This window comes from Sus scrofa, chromosome 18 (assembly GCF_054392235.1).
Source record: "Sus scrofa isolate SSC_HxYL_T2T_F1_AM1 chromosome 18, Sscrofa_HxYL_maternal_Yorkshire_Landrace_v2.0, whole genome shotgun sequence".
NCBI lineage: Eukaryota > Metazoa > Chordata > Mammalia > Artiodactyla > Suidae > Sus > Sus scrofa.
In genome coordinates this window covers 56,394,854-56,415,203 of record NC_139400.1, presented here as the reverse complement: position 1 = coordinate 56,415,203, position 20,350 = coordinate 56,394,854, and the positions used below count along the sequence as shown (strand labels likewise).

Genomic DNA, 20,350 nt, shown 5'->3' with positions numbered 1-20,350 from the left:
GAGGATGCACTTTACATCAGAGGCACTTGGTAAGGGGAGAAGTGCATAAGTAAAGAGTATATTTCAATATTTGTGCATTTGGTAGGTTTTTTTCTTCTCCAGATTTAGAAAAATGTCCCTTAAACACAGCAGTTCTGCAGCTTTCCAGAGACACAACTACAGAGTCCTCCTAGTTCTGGACCCGTCTCTGACCACGAAGGGCCACTTGTGGAAAAGAGACCAAGCGGCAGGTCAGAGCCACCCAGTGAGTTGAGGGGGGCATTCGTTAACCATTTCCTGATTGCCTGTGTGTCAGGCACTGTCTTAGCCCCTGGGGATACAACAGGTCTTCATCCTCACGGAGCTGACATTTCAGTGCAGGGGTGGGTGAGACAGACAAGAAGCAAACAAGCAGAGCATCTACCAGGAGTAACATGTGGAGGGGGATGCGGCAAGGATGGGGTGGAGGGATGCCAAGGGGGAGTGTATCCCAGATGGGGCAGGAGGGGTAGGACCTTTCCAGGGCAAGAGAAACAAGGCAACTAACCACCCACTCAGCTGAGGGAGTGTGTCCAGGTCAGAAGACACAGCCGCTGCCCAGGGTTGGCAAATGCTCGGTGTGTTTTAGGAAAAGCCCAAAAGGCCAGTGTGGCTGAAGCCGAGTGAGGGGAAGTGGGAGGGGGCATGATACGGGGCGGGGCGGCGTCCAGGAGGGTTTCGTGGACTGTGAGATTTGATCCCACGTGACTTGGGGAATCCGGAGAGAGATAATCTGGCTGCTGGGTGAGAAACAGGCTATGGAAACAAGAGACTGGTTAATGAGACTACTGCACAAGCCTGGTCATCAATGCCAGGCTCAGTGGCCAGCACCAGCAGCAGAGGCAGTGACATTGGCTGGCTTTGCAAGGAAGACCTTGGGATTTGCTGATGAGTAGCATGTGGATTATAGAAGGAAGCTCTTAAGGATGATGCCAAGGCCCAGTTTTGGGGAAAATACAGTTGCCAATTATTTTCTCTTCCACTAAGTTTAGAGTTAAGCATAGAGTTTTCTTTGATAAACACAATTTCTTTAAAAAAAAAAAGTTAAATAATGACTTGACCTAAAAATGGGAAAGCACTGGTTGAGTCACCTTACAGTTGATTTATTGCCTTTTTTTTTTTTTTTGTCTTTTTGTCTTTTTAGAGCTGCACCCACGGCATATGGAGGTTCCCAGGCTAGGGGTCAAGTCAGAGCCATAGCTGCCAGCCTACAGCACAGCCACAGCAACTCAAAGTCTGAGCAGTGGCAATGCCGGATCCTTAACTCACGGATCGAGGCCAGGGATCGAACTGGCATCCTCATGGATGCCAATCAGTTTCATTAACCACTGAGCCACAAGAATTCCGAGTTTTATTTGAACAGCTTGAATTTCCCCTTGATAAAGTCTTTAAATAAGCTGCCACTTTTATCAGAAGTAAACAACCCTGCCTACTAGTAAATAAAAGGACTCTTGAGAGGGTCAGGTGGGTGTGCAGAGAGGTAGGTGATAGGTATGGTATTTTCAAGTCCAGCCAAGAATGTGTGTTCAGAGTTCTAATGATTAACAGAAAAAGAAGAAGGCTGAGCCAGGAAGCAAAGGAAAAAAGACTTCATTTGAATCTCTTACCTTTTAGTAACTTTCAACAACTCTGCTCAGCTTTTCTGTCAGAAACTCAACAGCAGGTGGCTGGGTGGATAATGGTTAAAATGACTCGAACAGTGATCTGACGCCTGAAGCGCCAGGCAATTAGGAAAAGCCACTTTTAGACAATAGCTTAACTGCATATCCTTTAGAGACACCAAGCTTTTCCCAAAGGCACAAAAAAGAAGCAAAGTGAACTGAAATGGATTTCCTCTTTCTTTTATTTTTAGAGCTGCACCCACAGCATATGGAAATTCCCAGGCTAGGGGGCGAACTGGAGCTATAGCCGCCAGCCTACACTACAGCCACAGCCACGTGGGATCTGAGCCACATCTGACCTACACCCCAGCTCACGGCAATACCAGATCCTTAACCCACTGAGAGGGCCCCCATGGACTGAACCTGCGTCTTCATGATACTAGTCGGGTTTATTACTCCTGAGCCATGACGGGAACTCCTGAAATGAATTTTCTGAGCCAGCGGGTCCCTGATGAAGCTCCAGCCAGGCAGCCAGAGCATCAGTGAGGGTAACCTACCAGGACCATACTTGGCCCTGCGGAGGGAAAGAAAGTCTTTCCTTCGGAATGTTCCCCTTTCTGGGCGTACTTGGAAAACCAAGGCTGAATCAGATTTCTTGGCAGAGAGGAAACCCCTCCCTGAGAGGGTGGAACAGTCAGAGGTTAGAACATGAGACTGGAATGTTTATGATTGATTCCTGAACGTTCCTTGTTCACAAAGGCTCCTGGCCAGCCCCCAACGGGAGTGGAGAACAAAGTCCTGCTTGAGTCGGGAGGATGAAAGGTTGAAGGGACAAGGACAAGCAAAACCTCAGAGTCTGAACAGTCTACGAAAGGCTGTTTTCACAGGGGCAGCTGATGCCTCTGGCAGCTCTGAGCACAGTAACTAAACCTATGTTAAGAGACACCAAAAAAAGGTGGGGGAGAGAGGATGCTGGGGTGGCAACCGAGGGTGTCAGTGGAGGGGCGCCGGAGCCCAGAGAGGGCCAGGCCTCGGGTGCCTCACCTGCCACACGGGGGTATGTGAAGACCAAAGAAGACCCCGTACAAATGTGAAAAGCGTAACGCGCCCTGCAGCATGATGCTCGTTAACTGTGACAAGGAACATTCGAACAGCAACTGCTTTCTCCGCTTCCTGACGCCATGAGCCATTTTTAGCCCGAATTTTGGGGTCTTTTAGGTGAGAAATGATGTACTGGGGGCAAGCTTCCATGGAGCTGAACTCTGAAGCAAACTCCCTTTGCCCCTGATGACTCCAAGCCTCCCCACCCCCACCAAAACCACGGGCAACAAAGGCCAAGGGCTTGGAGGAAAAAGAGAGACACCGCTTTCCAAAGCACCTGCCCCTGTGGTCTGGAAAACTCAGTAGAAAAGCTAAAAGTTGGGTACCTTTGTCTCTTTCCATGTCCTTTCAGTTGCAGATAGGATTTCTCTCGGTGTTCTTAGAATAAAATTCCACCTCGAAATACGAATTTAGAGGTCCGGCTCAGTTTATTAGTCATTCAGTAACCCCTACTCATTGCAGAGAGGGGCAAGAAAGCAAAGACGCCCCCGAACTCTGAAAGCTCACACGATGGACAAGGGCAGCGTCACGCTGTTTCCATAATAGACTGTCTCCAGGGCCAGAAGCAGGAAGAGCCAGGCTGGCAGGTTCCAGCGGGAAACGGAACAAACGCTCTGGCGCTCTCCTTAGATGTGTTCCCCGAGAAGGGCTTCATGCAGTGGGTGCGCTGGGCGCATAGACAGTAGGGTGGGAGAGGGAGCGCAGGAGGCTGAATCGATGCGTCTCCTCTGGGCCAAAGCCCTCCCAGTCCTGGGGCAGGGGACAGCCTGACACACTGAACTGAAGAGCCAGCTCTCCTTACCTGTGCACTCACTTGATGACTTTGATTTTGGCTTCTCAAGTAATCTGTCTGCGGGGAAAGTATTCCTGGTTGGGCTGCTCTAATGACAGGTCTAATTTTCATGAAAAAAGGCATACTGAAGCCTGCTGGTCTATATCTCAGTCTCTCGTAAGCTTAGCTAGTGTGACTCTGTCCCTGGAAACTCATCCATCTTGGGATATATTAAAAGAATCAACTATCTGAGGCCATAAGGCTAAATTCCAGACAGGTGAAGTGGCTCCTTCATGACCAGGACTGGTGGTGTTCCCAAGTGAGGCCAGCTGTGAGGACTCCTGGCTGCCTCATGGCTGACTTTCGGTCACAGCCTCACCAAAGACATAAGGTCACCTTCAAACCACCTGATTCAGTAGAGGATGTACAGTATATATTATTTCAGCACTTCTCTAACTGCTCTTAACACTGCATGATGGGAGTTCCTGTCATGGCTCAGCAGTAATGAACTTAACTAGTATCCATGAGGATGCAGGTTTGATCCCTGGCCTCGCTCAGAAGGTTTAGGACCTGGCATTGTGGTGAGCTGTGGTGTAGGTCACAGAGGCAGCTCAGATGCCTCACTACTGTGGCTGTGGCATAGGCCTGCAGCTGCAGCTCTGATTCAACCCCTAGCCTGGGAACTTCCATATGCTGCAAGTGCAACCCTAAAAAGCAAAAACAAACAAACAAAAAACCCAAAAAACAACAGCCCCCCCCCACTGTATATCTGCACATTAAAAAGCATTTTAAAAGTTGCTTCTCAACCTAAATGTCCATCAACAGAAGAATGGATAGAGAAGGTATGGTACCTATATACAATGGAATATTATTCGGCCACAAAAAGAATGAAACAATGCCATTTGCAGCAGCATGGATGGACTTAGAGATTATCACAGTGAGTGGTGAAGTAAGTCAGATAAAGACAAATACCGTATGTTATCACCTGTATGTGGAATCTAATATAATTATTAAAAAAGAACTTATTTATAAAACAGAAACAAACTTGCAGATTTCAAAACCAATCCTGTGGTTACCACAGGTGACACCATTAAGGGTAGGGAGGAATTGAGAGGGTGGGAACACCACATACACACCCCTGTATAAAACACATGATTAAGGAAAATCTACTCAATAGTTTGTGATAACCTATGTGGGAAAAGAGAATGGGTATAATTATATGTCTGACTGAATCACCTTGCTGTACACCTAAGACTAATATAACAGTGTAAGTCCACTATACTCCAATTTTAAAAACAAATACATACATAAAAGTTGCTTCTAAATACAAGCGCAGTTGCCAAGTACCAAACGTGCAAGAACTTTAGGTATCAATGAGTTATGTCACCTTGCCTTCCCGCGACCTCGGAGCGAAGCATGCCCACCCTGGTTTCACAGATAAAGAAACAGCCGAGGTTCAGAAAGTTGAAGCAGCTCACACAAGGCCACATACAAAGTGGTGGGGTTAGGATCTGAAAGCGTGTTCACATTACACACCCAGCGTATCCTGTGCTACAAATGACGACCAGATCCCTTTCTTGCTTATTTCCTGGGGATCCACGTCACAGGGCTAAGGGCTAAGCTATGCAAGGCTCTTTCCATCTCCGGGCACAGGCTCCCAGGAGCTCTGCTTTCTCTCCTGGTGCCACCACGGGGGATCCGGGAGCAGAACCTGAGCTGGCCCTGCCCCGTCAGGGACACATTTGGGACTGCAGCTCAGCTTTCTTTACACAAGCTCACGTTCCTACGCTTTTCTTCTACCTATTCATCCCGCTGTAGTTCGGAGCTATTTTTGGCCTTTGTGTTTTCACACGAGTGCCTATAATGCCATGGTAACGAAATTATATTTTCATTTCTTCTCGTTCCATTTTAGGTTTAGTATTTAAATAACGTAGCTGAATCTGAATCAGATTATCTTATCCCTTCACCTCCTGATTTAACCCCCTACCTCCCCAAGAGCAGTGATTAATTTCTCATTTTAGCTGCTAACTGGAAAGCTATTGAAAATGTGCTTTGGGATTATTGTGCAATCATTTTCCTTAGAGTTTCAGAGAACCTGGCTCCTAATTTACAGTGAAGCAAGCCACCGTCTTCACAAGTTTCTCCGCCACACCCCCCCTCCCCTCCTGCTCCCATAGCTCAGTCCAGATGCAGAAGGCAGCAAGATTCCAGGAAGAAAATCATGTTTTAGCAGCCCACTCCCTTTCCCTCAGTTTTCTAAGAATCGGGAGGAGACAACTGTGTTGAAGCAATGATGCTTAAGGTTCCCAGACTGACATTTAGAGACAGACAGAGGGTGGATGCGTTCAGGCACTGCTTTAGCCAGATGGGAGAGAACTGGTGTTCGTTTCCAGTCTGTGTGCACTCTATTTTAACGAAATAATTCCTTAGTGACAGATATTTTGGAGATTCCCAACATTCCACCATTGCAAACCATGCAAGCCCCCGCTGCACACTTTATACTTGAAGTAAAAATGCTCTAAGTGCTTTGTAGAGAAGATCTCATTTCTTCATCGCAAAGCCATCCGAGGTCTGTACCGTTATCATCGTCTCCACTTTAAAGAGAAAACTGAAGCGCAGAGAACGGAGGGAACGTGCCCTGAGCTACACCCTAGTGAGGGGTAGAGCTGACCTCTGAATCTATGCTGGCTGACTCCAGAGACACTGTTCTTGAATATTATTCTCTGCTGACTCGGATGGGAAGAGCCCCGTGGAACCTCAGGGAACTCAGGTTGCATAAATACACTATATGTCCAACCGGGCAGTGGGGGACAGGCGTTCTTGTCTGCCTCCCAGCGCCGGAGCCACTGTGGGATCCCAGCTCCTAGAACAATGCCAGGCACGTGGCACAGGATCAAGAAGTACTTACGGACGGAATGAATAATACACAAGTGAATGATTCCTCTTAAATCGAAATCAAGAATACTGCATCTATTAGGTGCTGCTCGTTCTGATGGAGCGCTCATGCTCTAGAAGGATGAGGTCAAGGAGCTGGGGCGCATGCTTCAGTTTTTTTTTTTTAATTTTTAGGGCCACACCAGCAGCATATGGAAGTTCCCAGGCTAGGGGTCAAATTGGAGCTATAGCTGCCAGCCTACCCCACAGCCACAGCAACACAGGATCCAAGCCACATCTGTGACCTACACCACAGCACATTCTTAACCTACTGAGCAAGGCCAGGGCTCGAACCTCCATCCTCATAGATACCAGTCAGGTGCATGACTGCTGAGCCACAATGGCAACTCCCCACACTCTAAATCTCTAACTTGCACTTTGGCCAAATGCTTCATGTGTTTTAAGTTTTTTGTTTGTTTTTTAATTAATTTTTTACTAAAGAATGTTGATTTACAATGTCGTGCCAGTTTCTGCTATACAGCAAAGTGAGCTAGCCATATATATAAATATATATGCACACACATTCTTTTTCTATTATCTCCCATTATGGTCTATCCTGAGAGGCTGGATATTTAGTTCCCTGTGCTACAGCTTTGTGCTTTTATTTTTTTATTTATTTTTTTGTTTATTTATTTTTTTGCCTTTTTGCCATTTCTTGGGCTGATATGGAGGTTCCCAGACTAGGGGTTGAATCAGGATCCGAGCTGCGTCTGCAACCTACACCACAGCTCCTGGCAATGCCAGATCCTTAACCCACTGAGCAAGGCCAGGGATCGAACCTGCAACCTCATGGCTCCTAGTCAGATTCATTAACCACTGAGCCACGACAGGAACTCCTACAGCTTCGTGCTTTGAACCTCCCTCTCCACCATGACTTCCAACAGAAAGGGCTCTGACGATGCACCCAGCCAAGCGAGCCTCGGCCTTGCTAGCACCGTGACCCCATGGGTGGTGGCTCGGTTTCCGTGGAAGGAAGCTGATCCCTCTCTTTCTGAGTAAAAGCTCTGTCATTATCTTGGTTGCTTTGAAGCCAGTGAAAGCGGGGAAATAAATATTTCAAAAGCACATTTAATGAGAGGCATGAGCACCTCCAGCCAACAAACAAAAAGGGTGAATGCCCACCTGCTCTGAAAAGAACTGGAAGCCCTTGTCCTCGCGAATACACTCATACGTTTCTCCAAGAACCGGATTAAAGGGCTTGCTCCCGGCTCGGAAGTAGCTGGATGCGTAGGCTGACACGGCGAAGGCGGCCACGTAGACCTGGGGAGAGGCACAAGACCCGGGTTATTTCGGACACCAAGACACTGACGTTTCGCAAAGGTATGGATAAAGGAAAACCTCTCCTTTTCTCTTTCTGGTTTATCTGGAAAAGCCAAAGATTTGTCTCTGGCCGATAGGCACCCAAACCGACTTTGTTTTCAAGTGGCAGTTTTCAATAATGTCCATTCTGGCACAGAGACAAATGAACCAGACCTTCTCAAACTGTCCATTGGGCTTGATGCCTGCAAGTGGGCAGAAGCTTTCAAGATGATGTCAGCACCTCTAAACCAGACGCTGTCTGAGAATCCTGATGTTGTGCGAAGGCTTTTAAGGAGGAGGGGGAGGAAGAGCGTTAAAAAAGCCAAACTCTCCTCCAAATTCAAGAATAAGCATCCTTAGTTTAACCACTCACAATGTGGTATCGCAGAAACCAAAAAATTCATTTCGACGGAAGAAAATCGGTGGGAGTCTTTTCCTGAGCCTGGGCAACAAGCCATGACACAGAGCACAGCGCCTTTTAGAGGTTCTGCTTTGCGGGGAGGAAAAAGGAAAACTTGAGAAGGGAAGGGAAGGAAAAAGCCGAGGTGAACATGAAATGAACAAAATCCTTTAATGGCCTGGCTCTGAGGGCGTCTGCATTTCCCACGGTTCTCCTTTCAGGAGCCAATGAGACTCAGAACAGGCACGCCTCCTGTTCTCGTATTTTCCATTTCTGTGCTTCGCAGACGCTGTGTTTTTTAATAAACTGAAGATTGGCGGCAACCCTGTGTCAAGTCTACTGGTGCCATTTTTCCAACGGTATTTGCTCACTTTGGGTCTCTCTGTCATGTTTTGATAATTCTGGTATTGTTGCAAACTTCTGCATCATTATTATGTTCGTTATGCTGATCTGTGATCAGTGACCTTTGATGGTACCGCTACCACTTACCGAAGGCTCAGATGAGAATTTTTTAGCGATAAAGTATTTTTAAAATTAAGGTATATACATTAATGGGTTTTTTTTGACATAATACTGTTGTACACATAAGAGACTACAGCACAGTGTAAACATAACTTTTGATGCACTAGGAAACCAAAAAATTCATGACTCACTTTAGTGCGATATTTGCTTTATTGCAGCGGTTTGGGACCAAATCCACAATATCTCCGAGGTGTGTCTGTATTCTTTGTCTTTTGGGGGGGGGGCAAAAAATTAAGCCTAAGTAGCAATAACAAATTTTCCTTTCTAATACTCAGTAATAATCTCAATGTTTCCTCATCTCAGTTCACTTCGTGAAGTTTCTTATACTAGAAAAAAAAGCTGCGTGCCTTTCATAAATGTCCACTATCCACATAAATTTCCTTAGCCCTTTGCAAACTGGACCTACTTTACTACCTCACATGAGAGTGTTCAGAACACTCTAGAGAAGCTGCAGAGCTTATAAAAGTCAATTCACTGTGCTCGACTCAGTCTGCTCTTGAAACCTGGGTATCTGTTCTCCCCTCTGCTTCCTCAGATGTCTGCTACCTGTTAAACAGCAAGGTCACTCGTCTATATGGGATGCTGAGTCAACCCTGAAGCACCTGCAGAATTTAAAATATAGCAACGTACAGGAGAACCTGGAGTTCCCGTTGTGACTCAGCAGGTTAAGAACCTCACACAAGGTCCATGAGGATGTGGGTTTGATCCCTGGCCTCCCTCAGTGGGTTAAGGATCTGGCATGGCTGTGGCTGTGGTGTAGGCTGGCAGCTGCAGCTCTGATTGGACCCCTAGCCTGGGAATTTCCATATGCCATGGGTGTGGCTCTAAAAAGGAGAATAAAAAGAAAAAGAGAAAAAAGAATCTGGTATCATTTATGATGCCGGAGCACAACGGATCGAGGGAGAAGGCCAAACCAGGCATCCTCCTGTGGCTGCCAACATGAGAGAGTCTGCACGGCTGTGAGCAGGCCCTCCTACTCAGAGCAGAGAACACAATCCATGGGCTAGGCTCCTCCCCAGTGCTCTCCTGTGCTTCCTCGTTATTGGTGCTGGAAAGCGAAGCCTGTCCTCAAAGCTCTTCTCAAGGTCAATGACACCAAAATCCATTGGCTGACAGCCTGAACTGCTACAGGAATGAAACACCTTTAAGAAGGGCTTCCTCTGCAAAGTCAATCCTTTTCTTTAAAGAAAACTGCGGTCCACCCATGTTAACTTTTCATATTTGCCTTGGAAACTATTTGCCTCCTTTTGTTCACGGAAATTCTCTGGGGAAGAATAACAAGATAAAAAAAATAAACTGTTTGTCTCTCCTCCTCTTACTATCACTGTATCAAGAAAGAGAATCTCTTGGATGGGAGAAGCCTCTGGGGACTGTGTAGGATGAGATGGGGTGTCTGTCTCAGCCCGTAGTTAAGATTCCCTCTTAATCCTCAAATTGCTCCAGAAATGGAAGTTTTAATGGGTCTACCCTGCAGAACACATACAAGTTAGAAAACAGTGGTGTCCTCCATCAATGAGGAGAGGCATGGCTGGGTCCCTGAGGCTAAACAGGTGTGAGGAAGCGAAAAGAGGCAGAGCGAGTCCCCTTTGTGGCGCGGCGGAAATGAACCTGACTAGGAACCACGAGGTTGCAGGTTCGATCCCTGGCCTCGCTCAGTGGGTTAAGGATCCGGCATTGCGGTGAGCTGTGGTGTAGGCCAGCGGCTACAGCTCCCATTCGACCCCTAGCCTGGGAACCTCCATATGCCGTGGGTGTGGCCCTAAAAAGCAAAAAAAAAAAAAAGAAAAATAAAAAAAGCAAGAGACATTCTGTTTGAAGAACAAACAGCCACAGTCATAGAAAGAGCTGATTTGGTCACTGTCTCGCCACTAAGGTCTCCCTACCTCCATCCCCACAGGATAGGGGAAGGCGAGAAATACCTCAAGGCCCCTTTGTTGGACGCCCCGTCGCCTGATTGAAACTGAGGCTGTGTAGAGGAACAGAAGGTTAATTTTTCTAGGATGAGGGTTTTTTGTTTTGTTTTGTTTTTTAACTTAACTCTATAAAATAAGTGGGGGGAGTTCCCATTGTGGCTCCGTGGTAACGAAACCAACTAGTATCCATGAGGACATGGGTCCGACCCCTGGCCTTGCTCAGTGGGTTAGGGATCTGGCATTGCCATGAGCTGTGGTGTAGGTTGCAGATGTGGCTTGGATCCCGTGTTGCTGTGACTATGGTGTAGGCCAGCAGTTACAGCTCCAATTCGTTCCCTAGCCTGTGAACTTCCATGTGTCACAGGTGTGGCCCTGAAAAGACAAAACAAAAACACAACAACAACAAAAAAAAAGTGGGGGAGAGAAGAATCTTTCTGATGTGAGAATCTCTTCCATGAATGAAAGGTATTTTCTAAAAATTTAGGCGCTGACAGAACAATTACAAAAATAAAGAAAAACGTTCTCAAAGGAAAATTACCCTGGATGGAAAAAAACAAAAACACTCCCAACCAACCCCCCCATGACCAAAACAAAAAAAAGCCAGTTCAAAAAACTAAATCCTATCCACGCTGGGTCATAAAAATAAACACTCAGATAGCCCTCAAGACATGTTTTCCCAGCCAGGCATTATCAGAACCATCACATGGAAGGTTCTGGAGAAAGAGGAAACCCCCAAACCACAGAGCAGAACGGCCCCAGGCTGCAGCTGTCACAGCGAAGCTGCCTCCAAATGGTAAAAGTCAGGACAAAGGGACGGGAAACAGCCAGGCAGGGGGGAACCAGGGGTCACTGGGAAAGTCACCCATCTGATGGGCAATCGGATGGGAACCAGAGGGACAGGGGCCCTGGCTGGGCCCGTCCGAGCTCTGTCGGGCCCTGGGACCGGCCTCTGGCTCAGGGGTGGGGGCCGGTGCTCAGGCGGCAGGTGCCATGCTCACCATCCTCTCCAGGGCGCTGGGCATCTGGGCGGCCTGGTCCAGGAGCTCGCTGTACTCCAGCTCCTCGCAGAGCCTCTGCAGCGTGTTGAGAGGCTCGTTGAGCTCCACGGGCATGGCCACCTTGGACAGGTCCTTGCCGATGTTATTTCGCAGGATGTTCCACAAGCTGATGTTACTGGAATTGGGGCAGGGCGCCGGCAAGCAGGTCCTTCTTTGGGACTTGGCCTCCCCCCCACGTTCGAGAACAGGCCCTGAAAGGGAAATAAGCCTGGTTGCCTTCTAAGAATTTTCACTTCATTATTAGAAAGGAAAGAAAAATCCACAAATAAAACCTTACCGAGCAGGTACCCCATGATACTATCAATCTCAGCTATCCAGATGAGGCCTGAAAGTCAGCCGAACATAAAAAGAATTCCGAGCAGCGAAACCAAGTCCCCCAAATGACAAGCCCTCAAACTGGTGGACTTTGTTTACAGAGAGCTCTGCACGTTGCTATTCAGAAGTCGGTTCCTTGCAGCTTTTCGGCACTTAGAATACAATGGGAAACTGAATTGCTCTGCCCAGAGCAGGTTACTTTTAAACACTTTTTTAAAAAAACACTTCAAGTTCTGATAACAAAATTTTAAACGCCTTTGAAAAATCTGTTACAAATTCTGACACAACAGCTGCGTTTATTACAGGAAAATGATAAAGGAAATAAAAGTCATACCTTATCCCAGAAAGAATAGCCATTTATACTTTGGAATATTTTCATTTAGCGTTTTCCCCACATAGCTCACAAGGTTTGTACAGCTTAATGTCCTGCGTAATCAGTTACCCAAGTTGTTTTTGCAGGCTATTGAAAATTCTTCTAAAATAACTATAAAAAAAAAATGCCATGCTATGGCTAAGCCATAACTTACTGAATCATTCATCTACTGTTAGACTTTCAGATTTGTTTCAATGTCTTACCATGATGTAAAAAAAAAAAAAAAAAAAAAGAGTGAATATTCCTGGTCTTCGATATTTGATTATGTCTCTGAATATTTTCTAAGGTTATATAAAGGTTGAAGACTACAGACATTTTTAGACTTTGAATTCATATGATCTGCTCTTCCCAAAGGCTGTATCACTTTCCCAAGTATCAGCAGCATTTGCCAGTGTCTATGTTCTGAGGCCCCTCCAGGCTTGTCAGCATTTGTTTTGAAGTCCTGGCAAACTGTTAGGTGGCCAGTGCTATCTCCTTGTTCTAACTCACACTTGAAAACTCCTAGTTTGTCTTGGAATGCTTTCACGAATATTTCTTTTTTGAATTGTCTTTCCTATTTATATAATTAGGACATACTCTTTTTTTTTCTTTATTCTTTAGCTTTTTGTCTTTTTAGGGCTGCATTCACGGCATAGGGAGGTTCCCAGGTGAGGGGTCGAATAGGAGCTGTAGCTGCCGGCCAACACCACAGCCACAGCAACACCGGATCCTTAACCCACTGAGCAAGGCCAGGGATTGAACCTGCATCCTCATGGCTGCCAGGCAGATGCGTTTCCGCTGAGCCATGACAGGAACTCCAAGACGCACTCTTTTGTTTTTATATTTGTTTTCCAATTTAACCCCCTTTCGACATTTACCTTTAAATTGGATCTGCGCAGGGTTGTTTTTGTTTGTTTGTTTGTTTGTTTTTGATGAATGAAACATTGACCTTTGAGGTATTTACATTGATTTTTTTACCGTTTCATTGCCTCATGCTCTGAAATCCCTTTCCACCCCAACTTAGCCTGTTTTCAAAGGAAGTCTTTGGCATTAAATCAGCATATGAGAAAGTGGGGTTTTATCATAAAGCCAATCATTCTGAACAATGAGTCTGCTTTGATAAACAGGAGAATATGAAACTGGGGTCACATCGTGAAGTTTCATGTTAATCTAAGCATCCAATTAAATCCTGGGTTTAATTGCTGAACATGGGCAAAAATCTGATTTACACAAGTAACCAGCTACAAATGATAACAGTCTTTAAAAACAGCTGTCCATGTAATCTCAAAAGACTTTCTTTGATTACACTAATCCTTTTTTTTTTTTTTTTGGCTTTTTGCCTTTTCTAGGCATATGGAGGTTCCCAGGCTAGGGGGCCAATCAGAGCCACAGCCGCCAGCCTATGCCACAGCCAAAGCAACACGGGATCCAAACTGCATGTGCGACCTACACCACAGCTCACAGCAACGCCGGATCCCTAACCCACTGAGCAAGGCCAGGGATTGAACCCGCAACCTCATGGTTCCTGGTCGGATTCGTTAACCACTGCACCACGACGGGAATTCCTACACTAATCTAAATTTTGAAAGACTACCATACTATCACTAATAATAAAGGCTAAGATATATGTAGCTTTTACTCTGTGATAGTATTCCAAGAATCTGGCATATATTGTCTCATCTCTTCTCGGTAACAACCTCTTGAAGTAAACAGTATTATGATCCCCACTTTACAGATGAAGTCACCGAGGCACAGAGAAATTAAGTAACTTGTTCTAGAACACATGACCATTGAGTGGCAGGGCTGGGCTTGAGGAAATCTGGCCCGAGTCTCTATTCCTAATCACGGCACCTCAACACAGCACCCACCACAGTCACGGATTCTAACATGTGCCTACTGACGTGAAGGGGCCGAGAAATGAACAGGCTTATTCTACATACCTAGCATTTACTACAGGCTCAGAGAAATTCCAGTGTGATAATTTATTAAGACCTTGATCCAATCCTCTTTCCTTCTATGGGCAATACTGTGTCCTGGGATGCACAGGTTATTTTTACACACAGTTTTCTCAGTGGTGCACTGGTGTGTAGAAATCTAACCTTCCAAATACTGCTGGGTTTGGGCCAGTGTTTGTTCAAGCTAAGGACATACTGGTCTGAAATCTAGCAAAACGGCTGTGGAATAAGAAAGAGAGAGAACCAGCCTTCACCTCTTACACTGTTTTCCAGGCTGGCGTCCTCAGGTCTTAGGCTTGGAGGCAAGTCCTCTGTGCCCAGCTTGAACCTCTGAACCATCCATCAACTGCGTTCCCCTTGGCCCTCTCTCTAAGGCCCCGAATAGAAGGAGGACCTCAGCACCTGTCCATCTTCCTCCTCCACAGGAGGGCTTCCCATCTATTGTGTGTGCTGCTTGCCAAGGGCATAAGTGATGCCTCCTCATTTCTTTTTATTTGCCTCCTTGTTTTTCTGGAAAGACATGTAGCACACGCACTTGCTCCTGTATTACTGGTTTTCGCCTTCGAATCACTCCTTCTCAGACTTTTCCTTCAAAAGGTTCATCTCTCCAGAAACAATTCAAGGAAGATACAGTGTTACGAGATTCTGACTTCCAGCAGGCGAGGTGCTGAAAGGATGCTCTTCCAGAGGACAGGGCAGTTACGGCCTTTTCTGCGGTCCCCCAGAGAGTAGGCGCTTTGGCCTTCAGATACGAACTCATCATCGTAAGTGTCTTTCACACACACTTGCTGAAATATCAAGTAGGACCTCGCGTGGTCCTTGTGCTCCATTTACATATAAAAACAGGTGGTGTTCTGGCACAGACAAACCTGGACACCCCAAAGCACACCAAGCACCAAGGCTGTACTTGATGCTACAGTAGAGAACTGTCCCTCATGTCACCTTCCTAAAGAGGCTTAAGTCTGCTTACTCAACCCCTACAGGAGAGCTGTTTGGAAATGGCAGGCACTCTGGGTACCCCATCGTTCCAACTAACATTTCCTGGGCATCATTTTCACCCTTGGGATCAACTGGTACTAAAGGGACATCTTAGAATACCTTAACCCCTACCCTTAAGGAAGGAGCAGTTTGATACTTTCAAATGCGTTATCTTGAAGAATCTGAAGCTAAATTACCACGTAGACCTAAACTTTTATATCTTATAGAAAAAAACCATTAGACATCTAAAGGCAAAAAGATATAGAGTTTGATATATTTGCAGGGAGAATGTTTGTTCATGTTAGGAATCTGTTGCATTGATTTTTGATATTTAGATGACAACTGATAGACACTTACTTTCAAAACAGAAATTTGCTCAGGCAGATACATTTATTTGAATGAATATATTTTTCACAGGTGAGTGCTATGTCCCCACCGAGATTAGAAAAACCTCCAGCCTGGGGATCACGCCTTAAGTTTCTGATGTAGACCTTGCGAAGTTCTCTGTTGGCAGCAGGTACTCTGCAAATGCTTACGAGTATTCTGTAAAGACTCAAACACTTAGAGATCAAATAACTGAACTCTTACCCAAAGTCTGTCTCTCATTATCTAAATCATTACTGAGATTGTCTAAGGAAAGGTTGTCACTTATGTCACTGACATACGAATCATCTTCCGAAATCTACAGGAAAGAAGAAATAATATACATTAGAGTAGGCGCGCCAGGTTTCATAAAACTTTTACTTCAAATGATCAAACATTTTAAATCCCACATTATAAACCTACAGAAATAATTCTGAATGCTGTTTTCATAAAGCCCATATACCAGTCTGCCTAGGAGGAGTTCCCAGAAAATATCAATTATTAAAATTCTTATGCATGCTGGACTCCTTCTCACAAGGAAGACACAAGTAAACTACAGATTTTAGTTATTATAAAAATTCTTATTTGGACTGCATTTTCAGAATTTGTTGGTGTTTAAGTAGAAGGAGTTGCAAATTGGCTTTGGACAACTTATGAAAAAAAAGACTCTTCTATGGGAATTAACAGATAAACAATATTAGTACTTCTGAACTGAAGGGGTAAAATTATCAGTACACATATCAGAGCATAACTACACATTAATTATAATAATCATATTTGAATATTATAACAATAATTATGTATTATAAATTACTATAGAGAAAATTCGATGATAAAAATATATATATAACGCTAGCTTCTGGCCCTGTAGTGGAAATAACACATTATCAAACAGCTAATAGTCAAAATCACTAACCTAATAGTCAAAATCACTAACCTGGAATTGAAGTGGTATAACAAGTCTAGTAACAGACACCAGGACAGGCCCAACACCTACTTTGCATAACCTTTTTTTTCCCTAAGATCACGTAGCCTTTTGTGGTTTTTGGAGTATAAATTATAAAAAAATCCACAGAACATAATGATAAAAAGGGGACACTGAACTTAGTGTTTCTAAATATGGGTATTTAGGAGTTCCCGTTGTGGCTCAGAGGTAACAAACCTGACTAGTATCCATGAGGATGTGGGTTCGATCCCTGGCCTTGCTCAGTGGGTTAAGGATCTGGCATTGCCGTGAGCTGTGGGGTAGGTCGCAGATGCGGCTTGGATCCTGTGTTGCTGTGGCTGTGGCGTAGGCCAGCAGCTGTAGCTCCGATTGGACCCCTAGCCTGGGAACCTCCGCATGCTGCATGTGAGCCCTAAAAGGTAAAGTAAATGAATGAATGAATAAATAAATAAATAAGGGTATTTATTGACTGGATAAAGCAACAAAGGAGACTTTCAAGGCACCTAACTGAAAACAGTGCTCAAACCTCATTTTCCGAAGAGCTTGGAGACAACAGAACTTCCTGTGCATCAAAAAACTCTGAGAGGGAGTCAGTGATGGAGAGTCGGCTTTCGTTGGAAAGCTGATGGACCAGAGCTCGACTGTCTTCTCTGGAGTTTTCCTATTTGAAACACAAAACCAAAAAATGCATCTATTTAGAAACAGTCTCCAGAGACACAAAATAAGCAACTGATTCAGTTGCCCGGATACCCAAGGCCTGGGCAAACGAGCAGCTCAAAGCAGAGGGCAGCTCTGAAGTTGAGGAAAAGCAAGCCTGACACAAAACACAGTGCAAAGCAAAGATCTCTCCCAAACAGGCACCCTGCCTGCAGGCGCTACCATGGCTCAGGCACACATAACAAATCTCAGGGCAAAAAAACAAAAAAAAACAAAAAAGAGACAGTGCAGGCCAGGTATTGTTCCATTTAAGAAGGAAAAATTCCAGTGCTCTCTGATTCATATCCTCTTATTCTCTCCCACTGCAGGATGTTTCTTTTCATCCTAAAATTTCCTCTGAATTGTACTGAATGCATGTCCTTGCATGGCTGGTTCAGAGCAACCAACCCAGCTCTCCTTTGGCCCAATTCTCTTGCAGCGGCCGGTGTGCTGTTCCTGAGGCATCTCTCAACAAATACAGTGTGTTTTGGTTCAGAAGCGCCCCTGCTGGCAGATCATTCATATTCATGGATGAATGAGATAAGTTCTCTTTTGTCTCCCTCTAACCACACCGACTCTTCAAGGGAAGGAAATCTCCAAGCCTGTATAGTATTTTCTCCTCTCGCTGGCCCTCCACGAGCTGCGTCCCTGAGGCTGGACTTCTCTTCTGGGAAGGACCTCCGTCCTGTGGGGATGTGTTTTCTATGCCATTGCAAGTGAAAATTCAATTCAGTTCAACTCAAGAAATGGAGCCATCGCTGTATGCTGGCCACGGCGCGATCTGATGATGGAGACAAGGGTTCTGGCCTGAAGGACGGGGCAGAGGATGCAGCCAACACACATAAGACTGGGGAGCAGAGAGCCCTGAAGAAGCGCAGAGGAAGAAGACTGATTCTATTCGGGCGCTTGTGTTGGGAGGGCAGGGAGGGCTTCCCAGAAGAGGCGACACCTGCCTAGACCTTGAGAAGTAAGAATGGATTCAGGACAAGATGACTCAATTCCTTTGAATCAGACTATTGCCTGAGCTTCCTGTCAGCTAGCCTTTCTCACTGGGCTGCAGAGGGAGCTGCTTCTACATCCTTATACATCAGATAAATGAGTCCCAGCGTAACTGGGGGAGCAAAAGTTAAAGCAGATTTTGTCTTTCCCAAAAAGAAGTTTTATGAGTGCAGGACACACTCCTCAGACTCATAAACAAGCTAGACCTAGGATGGGGGTGTTACAACAGGAGAGCCAGCAGACGTTCATAATTAATAAAGGTCAAATGGTCTATTTATGGAATGTTTACTTCAGGAAACTTTTTTTTTCTTTCCTTCTTTTTTTTTTTTTTTTTTCAGCCACACCTTTGGCATATGGAAGTTCCCAGGCTAGGGGTCGAATTGGAGCTGCAGCTGCTGACCTACGCCACAGCCATGGCAACACTGGATCTGAGCCACATCTGCAACCTACAGCTCACTTCACGGCAACACTGGATCCTTAACCCACTGAGCAAGGCGAGGGATTGAACCTGCATCCTCACAGGCACTATGTCAGGTTCTTAACCCACTGAGCCACAAGAGGAACTCCCAGGAACACATCTAAACGTGTATCCTTTCCTCTCTTGGCCAAAGTATTCATTGGACGATGCTATCCATTCTAATAGCTACGCAACCTTCTGAAAAGCAGGCTTCTCCATCCTAACAAAGAAACGGATCACTTCAGGATCTATAAATAAGCATCACGGGAGTTCCCGTCGTGGCGCAGTGGTTAACGAATCCGACTAGGAACCATGAGGTTGCGGGTTCGGTCCCTGCCCTTGCTCAATGGGTTAAGGATCCGGCGTTGCCGTGAGCTGTGGTGTAGGTTGCAGACGCGGCTCGGATCCCACGTTGCTGTGGCTCTGACCTAGGCCGTAGGCCGGTGGCTGCAGCTCTGATTCAACCCCTAGCCTGGGAACCTCCATATGCCGCGGGAGTGGCCCAAGAAATAGCAAAAAAAAAAAAAAAAAAAAAAAAAAGCATCACGGCGGTCTCCTTTAAAGGAAAGGTCTCTCTGAAGAGAAGACAGAGTAGTGAAGAGCTGAGCTCAGTGAAACAACAGATCTGTCCTGTTTCTTTGCTGTGCCGTGGCCACATGAGACTCTAATGATTTATTTACTTGCTCATTAACTTATTAATAGTCACACTGGCTCTTTATCTTCTTCCTAGGCGGACAGGTCAGAAGGATTTCTTGGCTGATCGACACTAAAAATAACACACCTGGCCCTAGCCCTTTCTGCTGTTCTGTTAATCCCACAACTTCCTATTGATACCCTCTGAAAACCCAGTGGGACCACAGGAGCCCGCAGCCCAGCATCCTGCACACCCTGGGACCTCATGTATTAACATTTTAATCTAGTCAATTCAATTCAGTCATAATCCCTTACGTTTGTAAGGCATGAAGTGTTATTTTTTACATTATGAGAAGATTAACAGAGAAAAGGGAGAGAAAGGAACACTTACAATCCCACCCCATAAAACCGCTATAAGCATTTTGACACATTTCTCTCCAATTCTTTTTTATATACGACTTCGCTTTGTTTTGAAATAATTGTTATCTATCTATCCATCATCACAAACATCTTCCAAACAACCCTGCACCATACTTTTTTAGATTAACATTTTGTTCTGAGGATATAGGTCATATGTGTTCAAAATTGAAAATAACAAAAGAGGCAATTTAAAAAAAATACCACTAAAATCCATTATCCAGATATGGCCCCTATTAACCCATCAGTGTCTTTTATTGTATTAAAATATTTGTGTATACGTGTTTTGTTGTCGTTGTTGTCTTTTTAGGGTCACACCCGAGGCATGTGCAAGTTCCCAGGCTAGGGGTCGAATTGGAGCTGTAGCTGCCGGCCTACACCACAGCCACAGCAACACCAGATTTGAGCCTCGTCTGCAACCTACGCCACAGCTCACAGTAACAGGGGACCCTTAACCCACTGAGTGGGGCCAGGGATCGAACCCACATCCTCATGGATACTAGTCGGGTTCATTACCACTAAGCCACGAGGGGAACTCCTAGATTAACAAGAAAACCTTTGTTTTCTCTACATCTGTAAGGCCACTGAATACCATAATTTAGAAAACGTTTGTTCTCCTCT

General features: G+C 45.4%; 1 protein-coding gene across 13 annotated transcripts in view; it reads right to left on the bottom strand.

Annotated features, from left to right (window-relative positions):
* Nucleotides 1-20,350, bottom strand: part of OSBPL3 (oxysterol binding protein like 3) — a 193,708-nt gene that overhangs the window by 26,525 nt on the left and 146,833 nt on the right. For 11 of the 13 annotated variants that reach the window (XM_085005698.1, XM_085005701.1, XM_085005699.1 and 8 more), the window contains 4 exons: nt 17,054-17,188; nt 15,807-15,900; nt 11,559-11,809; nt 7,549-7,686 (listed from right to left, as the gene is read on the bottom strand). In XM_085005698.1, coding sequence (XP_084861824.1) covers nt 7,549-7,686; nt 11,559-11,809; nt 15,807-15,900; nt 17,054-17,188 — 618 coding nt within the window. Of the gene's footprint in view, nt 1-7,548; nt 7,770-11,503; nt 11,810-15,806; nt 15,901-17,053; nt 17,189-20,350 lie in introns of all 13 variants that reach the window. The other 2 variants (XR_014834144.1, XR_014834145.1) reach the window with 1 other exon arrangement.